Source organism: Arachis stenosperma, chromosome 3 (genome assembly GCF_014773155.1).
Source record: "Arachis stenosperma cultivar V10309 chromosome 3, arast.V10309.gnm1.PFL2, whole genome shotgun sequence".
Lineage (NCBI taxonomy): Eukaryota > Viridiplantae > Streptophyta > Magnoliopsida > Fabales > Fabaceae > Arachis > Arachis stenosperma.
In genome coordinates this window covers 47239944-47250649 of record NC_080379.1, presented here as the reverse complement: position 1 = coordinate 47250649, position 10706 = coordinate 47239944, and the positions used below count along the sequence as shown (strand labels likewise).

The following is a 10706-nucleotide window of genomic DNA, read 5'->3' as shown; positions in this document are numbered from 1 at the left end:
TTTTCTATAGCCTGTGAGTTCTGTATTTTGTACTCAAACAAAGAATATGCTATTATGATCATTATTACACCCACTGTCAATATTCTCAATTAGTTAACTTGTATAAGGTATGGCCATACTTAGCCACACTATTCTTTTTGGATGGTGTTGTACTTGTCTGCTTATTATTTTTGTGATGATAGGGTTTGTGCAGTTGCACCAAGCTTCCGTCTGTATTTATCTGAGTTTTTGTTATTAGAAAAATCTTCTACTTCAGGATCGTCCTGTATATGTTTGCTATAACATAAGAATGTCAAGGTTTTCCACAGCTATAGAATTTTCGTGCCATGCTTACAATGTGGAAATATGGTGGACCGAACAATTGTGCTTTTTTCACTCTTGTTGACAAGATACATTCAAATGTCAATTACAAATCCGCAGGCACATTTACAAGCTTTTTTTTAGCAAGTTATTGTGGCATCTTAATAAGATTATTAAGAAAATGATGGTATTTTTGTAAGAAATTTATTGTGTCTTTGGCTCAATACATTGGACCCAATTTGTGTTTTTTATGTATTTGTGGGCTTGCGAATATAATAACGGTCACCGGATCATCTGTGTTCTACCCTTGGGTAGATTTTTGCTTTTAAGAAGATGAACTTGTTCTTAAAAATTATATAGGTAACTCAATCTATTGTCATTATAAATTTTCAGTAATATTACTTTGTTCATGTATATTTATTTATTGTTGTTACACTAAAAAAATGGAATAGAATAACTTACAGGGCCTAGGTTCTTGCAAACTGATTTGAAATGTGTATGAAAGTTATTTGGTTGCTGAAAACTCTTATATAAGAGATTGAAGAGAAAGGTCCATATTATAATATAGCCATGTTCCACCTGCACGTATGACATAACTCTAGAAGAACCTTTATTTTCATATTATCTATACTCTCCATAGTTATAATACAGCCATGTTATTGTATCTATAGTCCAGGAGATTAAAATTCTCACCAGACAATAAATCGTTGTCCACAACACAAAATAATAGCCAATATCCAAATATAATGTCGTTCCCGTTTCATTTTCACTTTAACTGGAGACGACTTCTACTCGCATACCAACGGTGATATCTTCTAAGCAACCTCCACAACTAATTCTTTAACATTCTAATAAGACAACACCAACATGGCAATGGTACGTGGATGAGAAAAAGAAAATCAAAAAATTTGGGAGACTTGCAAGCTTGAACATAACATCCTTGCAATAGAACTATAAAATTACCATACCATAGCATCCACCAGATGCCACAAGAGAACGCCTTTGCTCTGTAGTAGATACCAACAATAAATTCACCGAGGAGCACCATTCTTTTCCACCGAAGGCCCTAGACCAATTACATTCTGCAATTAATAAGTAAGTATCAATACTCTGTGTATCTATAACTGTTTAGCGACTATAGAGGGACCTGAAATTCAATTAAAAACTTTGTAGAACAAGGCAATATAAAAATTGAAAACAACTAAGCTTGTGACTAATGCAACGACTTAACGATGTAGCTTACAAACAAAAAGCAACCATACTCCAAACACTACGACAGCACTAAGACTCGCTTATAAAGAGTCACCTCTAAAATCCACCTCTCAATTGCCTCGCTACCAAGACTTGTCGAGGCGCCATGGGGTCACTATGAATCACACCTGGAACGAAAGAAGGAGAATGGCACAGGACGGATGACATTGGTCCACAGGAAGGTGTTGCATAAAAATGGTCTATGCGTTGCCCACCCAAGAATATATTGCCTCCACCTCCGGAAGGTGCGAACCGTGACACACTCGATTGAGTAGGGGTCATGCCTAATGGTGCACCTTGTTGGCTACGGCTAGATGTGACCTTCGGTTCCTGAAAACCAAAACACGATTACCCAAAACCACAAACAATGAAGGCTGAATCATTCCTAACAATATTTAAAAAAAAATAATGTAATGCAACCTACATCTAAATTTTTCTCTACTCGTAAGAACACATCTAATACAATTTTTGAAACCAATAAAAGATATAGTTGTAGTAGTCACCTCTTCGAAGAGGCCCTTCCTGCATAATGACGTGGTTTATTCCGTGGATTTTACATTGGCGAATGAAGACTCAGCGAAAGCTGATGATGGTGCTTCTGATCCCGTTGGTACAGCCTTCGCATTGTGGCTTGCACATGATCTTCTTATAAGTTCGGGGACCCCACACTTAGTGCAACAATGCCTCTTCGGTTTAGGCTCCTCCTCGGAGGCACATAAATTGGCTTTTTCCCGCTTCGGTGCATCCTTTGTAGCTGCCATCGTAGGGTCTTTGACCGCACAGTTGTTCGGCAAAACCTTGTTACCATCCTTTTTCACACGGCGCCGTTGCAATATATCAACCAGGTTTAATATAGCATCCTGTGCAAGCACAAAATCTTCAACGTCTTCGCAACCAAGTGCAACAACATGGGATAAAGCTGAGTATAGTGCACTGTATCGAAGTAGTCTTGCCTGTTCCCTTGAATCATTCCCCATTTTCAACGTTGTACAATCTTTTGCAATCTTACACCAGTGCCTAAGGATAAGTGTTTCAGGAATTTCCTCCATACCCTCCTACTTCATGACACAAAATATATGGGAACACGGTATGCCATAACTGTCCCACATCTTACACTCACACTCAATCTTTCGGTCATTCGGATCATACAAAACCTTGAATACATGATCCGGTCTACTCATTTTACTAAAGCTATACACGATGGTCGTGCTGATGCTCTCCCTTCCCTGAAACAATAGCGTTGCGACACCCTTGATTTGCTTCTTAATCTCCCTAAAAACAGCTCTTGTATACAGCTTCGACGCAGACAACTCTATTGCATCTAATCCAGTATTTAACACGAGTGTGTAATAAGTGGAGTAAAATTGTGCAGTAACCTCATTGTTCTGATAATCTTTCACGACCCTATCCAAGCTGTGAACAAGTTCAAGAATGCTATCCGTTGACTTTAGGAACGCTTTAATGAAAGAATTTATTCCTTCACATCTTGACGTCGTCCAATATCCGGCGCAAAAGGTCCCCCTCAGATAGGCCAATGCCTAACTCTCTTTAATGTCATATGTCGATTGCACCCATGTATTTTGGCCTAGACTGAGAGACACAATTGAGGTCCTCCAATATCTCTCAAACTCGTCAACATCAAAGTTTGCATAAATAACCTTCTTGAATACTTTCCGAAATTCAACTTCCTTTACCTGTTGGACACAATTTTTCTCCAGATGCCATGCACATAGTCTGTGCTTGGCTGAAGGCATCACCTCCGCAATGGCAGCGCGCATTGCCTTATCCCCATCCGTCACAACAAGGTTCGGTGTTCTTTGACCCATAACATCCAAAACGTTTAGCAGAACCCATCTGTAAGTGCAGACCTCCTCATCCTAAAGCAAGGCAAATCCAAAGATGCAAGTTTGCTTGTGATGATTTGTTCCAGAGAAAACCACTAGAGGTTTCTTGTACTTGTTCCCACGGTACGTCACGTCAAATGCAAGGACATCACCAAACAACTCATAATCAGATTTCATGATACCATCCACCCAAGATAAGTTACCCAACCAATTATCTGTAGTCGTTGTGTATCTAACGACTGACATCAGGTCCGCATTTGCCTTCCCCTCCAAGTAGCTTATAGTTGCAGCTGCATCCCCATCCAAGATTCGTGCTCGCCGTTGACTGTGAACATAGTTATACAAATCCCTTTTTGTAAATCGAAGCATGATGTAGCCACCCGATTGGCCTGCCATGTAAGCCATTATCTTGGAGGTAGGGATTCCGAATTGCTTCATGCTATTCACTTAAGCTTTATCTCCGTCGCTCATTTTTCGGTGATTTAGCAACAGGTTACAAACCGCAGTCGGGGCCATGTCGTGGTTGTGTTCATCAATAATCTTTCGCACTCTCCACACATTATCATGGACATCATAGTATATTTTCAATTTTGCCTTGCAGTCCGTGCGACTCTCTAGCCGCTCCCTTACTCGTTCTGGCCAATCATAATGCTTGTCACTCCTCGTGCCCTAACGATGATAGAAGATGTCCCACCTCACCAAAACACCATCAACTCGTCCCACATCCCCCTTGCAAACACCAAACCCCCTTGTCCAGGAAAACTCCTTGTAAGCATTGTAAGCCTCCTCCTCAGAAGTGAAAACTGTACGCAAGAAGTCCTCAGCGGTAACTAAGACAGGCACATTGCCGTCAACACCCCCTGTGAGCGATGCGATTCTTCGTTCGATTTCGAGTGACTGGTTCCCATGCCAAATAAGCTAGTACTATCGTCGTCATCAGAGGACCCTGAAGAACCACATACACCCAACGACATCTCAGATGACTCTTCATCATTATCGCTTGAGTAAAGGTCGAAATCCATTTGGCCTGAAACTGCAAAACCAGCATATATAAAAGGAAATAAACAAAGCTGAGTAGCAATCACGAACTTACAAATAAAATTAGCATTAATAGAAACAGTGAAAACATAGAGAAAATATTAAATATGCACTAATGAATGGGATATCAAACGCCGTTCATAGTCTTTTGCTCATACCATTTGGAATTCTAGATTAAAAATATAGTCCTAAGATACGAGGAAATGGTTTTCACGAACTCCAATTTAATAATATGAATCATAGCCATCAATATCCATGTCAATCGAAGTTAATTCCACACAACCGAATCTCTCAAAAAAACTGACATCACCACAAATATCACAAAGTTGAATCTATATACAAATGCAAACATATCATCAATGAATGAATAACAACTAATATTATAACCTAGAGAAGTAAGAAGCTACGAAAGGCAAAAGCTGAGTATTGTTAAATTCAGTTTTAACAGCTTGCGCTTAATAATAAAAATTGTAACTTCCAGCAACCAATTTACTTTAAAGAAAAGAATATCGTTAACTAACAAAGAAGTACAAATCAAGAAAATTTAAAAAACAATTACGGTGAAGAAACACAAAAAATAAGAGGTCTTTGAGGTGTAACTTTTACGAACAGCCAATGCATGAGGCTCCCACTTGGCACACATCTACAATGTTGTTGGAGAGACACAATTTTTTGAAAGAAATGGTGGTACATAGTTGCACACAATATACACATATTTTGTGTCTCTTCAGGTTGTTCAAACACGAATTTTTTATGTTGAACACAAATTCGGTAGTGATTGTGTCAATCTTAAAAGTAAAGTAACAAATTGAAGTGGGGATAGTGCATGTGGTGTTACTGTAATATGGTATTCATGATGGAAAAAGAAGAATGATATTCATATTTTAATTTAATTGTGATTTGTGTCTTGTGTTATGTATTATTACCAAACAAATAAAAAAAATTATATGTATTCAAATGTCTAAGTCTATTTAAATATAATGTCTATGTCTTATTTTCTTTCACCCATTAACCAAACAATCATATGGAACCCAAGTTCTTGGGTTGCCAAGAGATGCCAGACCCTTAGAACCTTGTAACAAAAAAAATAACTATATACTAATATTTAGTACTAGTAAAAGCCATCTAATAATCATGGGATTTTAATAGACAAGAAGAACACGTATATGTTATGAATTATAAAACAGTAATTTTCACTAAGAACAATTAGAATGAAATTCAAGATACAAGACAATTGGTGGAGCTTTTCTTGTTCAGTGAAGCCAAAACACAAACAGAAAATGGACATGGAATATGTTATCATGACATAAAATCAAACTGGTGGTTGATATTGTTATGAAAATTTGTTTTCTGAAAAGAATTATTAACTAGCACACAAGCAAAATATAACAGGGACAATGTTGTTTCTGATCAGATTATATGTTTGCAAATGATTAATGGCAACAAGACACTCAGGATTTTTGAGAATATTGGGAAGAAATAGTGTGGAAAAGTGGCCAAATGCAATGAAAATGGGAACACTTTAATATAAATCAATTACATTTTACTCCATTGGATTTCTACTTATTTAACTTTAGCCCTAACCATATAGTTCAAAGGGGTAAGATGCATTTTTCTAAAGTCCAGTTAATTTGAAATGTGTTCTAGTTAGCTCGATAGAATGGCATGTGAAATCCATCAATTTATATACTTCGAATTGCATGTTTTTTAAATTCTAACTGAAAGTACAAAAGTTCAACAATTCAACGGAAGATCAAGAAGCATATTTACAATGAATTTTTCTTTCACATATCCAATAATTTCCCTTTCACATCACACCCATTCTACCAAAGAGTATTAATGAATTTCTGTATAAGAATTATATACCAATAGCTAATCTATTTCAACAAAAATGGTGTGTAGTTAATTTACAATGCAAACACAAAAAACATAATTATAGCATCATGCCTTATGCAACAGATAACAGTGCACTTTTTTATGTGAATTTGTAATGCAATGAGAAATAAGGAGAATACCAGTGATTGTGGATAGCCGATGAGAAATCGAAGTAGAAGGAGATGATGACTGCGAGTTTCGTCCAGGACTCCGGAGCCAAGAGCTCGATTACGATTTCGCTGCTTTGGGATGACGCAGTTACAGCAAAGAAGCTTCTGCTCACCGTGTCTCAACGCAATCCAGCCCACCTCTACCTGTGCCGCTCAGAGAAGCCCCCTGTGTCTATTGCCATCGAGTGCACTCCTGTGGTTATCCGTCGAGTTGGTCGTGACGGTGCAAAATCCTCTCACCATTACTCACACTCTCACAGGTAGGTTGAAGATCCGGTGCTAGTAGCTCAATTGCAGTTGTTCCAAGTCTTCTTTCCTAACACTATCAATGGATTTCTTAACCCTACCCATCCCCAACACCCACCCATCCTGATACCAGATCCACTACTGATTCTATCCTTCAAAAAAGTCTTGCCAGCCCATAAATACAAACAGAATTACTTCCCTAAAAATTGCCAAGCCGAGCCACAATGGAAGGTGTAAGTGCCGCTGTCTGTAAGCCTCATCCTGCATCTAGGAGATTATCCCACAAGGGACACGCGTCGCTAGATCCCCAATAGTAAAGGAATCTCTATAAAACAACATCTGTACCATAGTGTGCACTTTATATATATTGTCTTTACTAAGACATTTAGTGTAAAATATCTTTTAGAATGGATAACTCATTTAATTTTAATATATTGATTAAATATCTTAATATATAAAGATTGAAGCGAAATAATTTGAGCGTGCTGTGTCAAGCACTGGATGATAGTATAAAATGAATCAATATATCTATAACAATATATAATAGCAATAAATGAGTTTAGTTTAATACTCACTACGTCTTCTATAATACTGTATTGGTTCTCTTTTCTTGTCTTCTCCATCTTTAAAACCCGACAGTTATGGCAAGCACGAGCAACGCAGCTGGGAGCTCGAACAATCCACAATCATTTGGAAGCATCATGAGGAGAATAAATAGAAACAGAGAATCGCATTTGCCAGAATGGTGTGATTGCAGGTCGAGACCAGTGCTGCGGTGGTCAGGAACGGATTCTAATCCAGAAAGACCATTCCTGGGTTGCCCAAACTACAATGTAAGTATTATTGTTGTTGATTGTTGTATTTATGGATATAAAATTTGCTGATTTAATTTTCTTGGATGTGCAGACTATGGGTAAGAAATGGTGTGGACTGTTTTTGTGGGTTGATAAAGTTTTGGAAAAAGATGTCATAGCATGTGATGATAGAACAAGGCATTCAGTTGATAATGAAGAATGGAAGATGAAGATTACTTGAAAATTTGGTAGATTAGAGGCTGAAATTAGGGTTCTAAAAATGGGGGGGGGGATTTTGATGTTTATGTTCATGTTGTTGATTGTAGTTGGTGTTCTTGTATTAAAGTTGGATAGACAACAGGGTCAACTGTATCTAGCAAAAAACAAATGTTATATGCATATGTTATTCATGTACTTATTCCTATCCTTTTGTTTGAAAGAAATACAAATTAAAGTGTTTGATTATATGCATACTTCTGGTCCTGCACTTCTGTTCAATGAAATGGAAATGGACAGAGTTTGAATTACTCTTAATTCTGTACAGAGGACAAAATATAACCAAAAAGCTGACAAAACTCAATTCAAGAAAATGATAATTGATATTGGTAATGTTTCATTTAAAAAAGGCATTATAGAGCCAAAACACCAAGTATATTAAAGTTGTTAACATATTGACCTCATAAGTTTCAAATACTAAAATTCCTAACACTAGGACAACTTTTAAGAAAGTATACATAGTAAAAAAACTTTAGCAAAATAGATATACAAAGACACCATGTGTCCCTAAACATAATCATCCTATCTTCATTTTTTGTGTCTGGGTGCCTTGAATTTAGGGTTGGGCACAAACTTCATGAAGTTTGCAAGCCTTGTAGCAGTCCCCTGTATTGCACCTTGCATAGGGTTAGGTGGAGATTCCTTGCTGGTTGACTGCTTCCTGGTGGGGTAGCAGCAGGTGGGGTGGTTGCTGGTGGATTGCTACTCCCTGAAGCTATTTTTTCATGATGTTTGGAGAACTTTCTTTTTAGAGGGAGTTTTGGTGGCCTAACCGGTGAGGGTAAAACCTATTAGCGAAAATATGTAAGATAGTTAGTAAACTAGGGAAGGATATGAATATAATAAATTCAAAGTCATCTAAGTTTGTGAACCTGTTGAGAGTCACCAGTTGCAGACAAGGGTGGTTGACTTAGTTCAAGATTGATTTCAGTTGGGACTTGTGGGACAAGGGCAGCAGAGTTGGCCTGACCTTTACCACCATTAGCAGCAATGGGTTGTGTAGCGGCAGCCTCTGCAGCAGTAGCCTCTTCAGCAGCAGCTCTCTTTGGACAATTTCTTTTGGTGTGTCTTGCTTTGCCACAATAATGACATCGACCTTTTTTATAAATTCTTTTCATCTTGGTCTTCTGCTTCTTACTCCTATTTGGCTCCTCATCTGCATCCTTTCTTCTTTTTTTCTTAAGTGGTCCTGCCTTATTTCTAAATTTTGGTGCTTGTAGTCTGTTATATGGTGACTTTTCCCATAGTGCTAGACCTGGAATTGGATTGAATGGAAGGCATATGTGTTATTATATGCTTCCATGGTCAACTACTCATGACAAAACTCCTCCGGTCTCTTACCAGCCCTTGCTAGTGCAGCACACGCATGCACACATGGCATCCCTAAACAGCATTCACATAACAACAAAGACAACTACAGTAAGCCAACAACAAAGTAGGATAATGATAATAAGATTAAAACAAAGAATTTGAAAAACATTACCACTCAATTGCCAGAAACCACATGAGCAGAGCCTCTTTCCCAAGTCCACAACCATGTTGGTTGGCCAGCCATGAACTTCGAGTTTCTCATAGTCTGCGTCACCAGACTACATCGGGACCCAACTTTTTTATTCCTTCTATATCTTTTCTAACCTGCTGCACTGTATAGGAGGTAGAATTTCAGTGTTTGAATTAAGCTTGATCTTGTTCCTAGATATCAACCCCATTGCATTCATCCTGACTTCTTCCAAGAGTGTGATAATAGGCTTAACTCTAGCATCTTTGATCCTGGAGTTGAAGACTTCACACGCAATGTTGCAGATGTTGTCTATTTTAGGTGCATTACTGAAGAATGCCCGGCTCCAAGAGTCTCTAGGCCACTTGTTTAAATACTCCAAGGCTTTTTTATTAACCCTCTCAATCTATTTAATAATTTCAAGGAATCCATCTTGACTAGTACACCTTGCACAATCCCACAGTAGCCCTCTAAGCTGGAAATCCTTCCATTGCTTATTGAAGTTCTTCCACAAATGCCAAACACAGAATCTGTGATGGACATCTGGAAAAGCCTCCTTAACTACATTTATAAGGCCCTGTTTAAGGTAAAAAAAAGTTGTCAGATACTTGTTTTCGAGCACCAAAATAATCCCTACACTTTTATAAGTGACATCAAATTAGTCCCTAAACTTATGTAAGTGACATCAAACTAGTCCCTAAATAGCACTGTTACATACAAACAGGACATTATGCAGCATGTATAAACATCAGCCCAGGACATTATTCAGCATGTATAAACAGCAGCCCAGTTTATAAATAACATGTTCAAGCACAACCAATAGATAACAACTAATAAGTAACAATAGATTCACACTTAATAAGTAACAACTAATAAGTAACAACCAATAAAGACAACAAATATTGCATACCTTCTGCATATCTGAGATAAAAACACAGCTTGTTCTTTGTATAATCTCCTAAATCTTGATGAAGTAATTTCAAGAACCACCTCTAGTTCTCAGTGTTCTCAACAGGGACAATTGCATAGGCAATCACATATATATGGTTGTTTGCATCTTGGCCAATAGCAAATAGGATCTGACTACCATGCCGGGTCTTCAGAAAAGCTCCATCCAAGCCTATGAGGGGTCTGCAACCAGCCAGAAATCCTTTTTTACATCCCTCTAAACAAACATACATCTTCTCAAATATTGGATCATCATCAGGGTTGGGCTGAGGTATAACACCAACTGTGACAGTAGAGCCTGGATCGCTCTTCAGCAGTGTCAGCCCCATAATCCCTCACCATGCCATATTGAGCAGCAGCATCACCGTACACAATAGATCTAGAATCTCCTAAGGCCCTGGTCAGTGAAGACTTGTTTAAATCCAAATCACATTTTGTCTTAAAATATTGTGCAGCCTCGGAGTGT

General features: G+C 38.0%; 1 protein-coding gene across 1 annotated transcript; it reads right to left on the bottom strand.

The window, feature by feature from the left end:
- Positions 1-2606: 2606 nt before the first annotated feature.
- Positions 2607-3800, bottom strand: LOC130966051 (protein FAR1-RELATED SEQUENCE 5-like). Its single transcript, XM_057890809.1, has 3 exons — positions 3489-3800; positions 3181-3428; positions 2607-2964 (listed from the first exon to the last, which is right to left on the bottom strand). Exons 1-3 carry the CDS (start codon positions 3798-3800, stop codon positions 2607-2609), a joined length of 918 nt encoding a protein of 305 aa, XP_057746792.1.
- Between the last annotated feature and the right edge of the window lie 6906 nt (positions 3801-10706).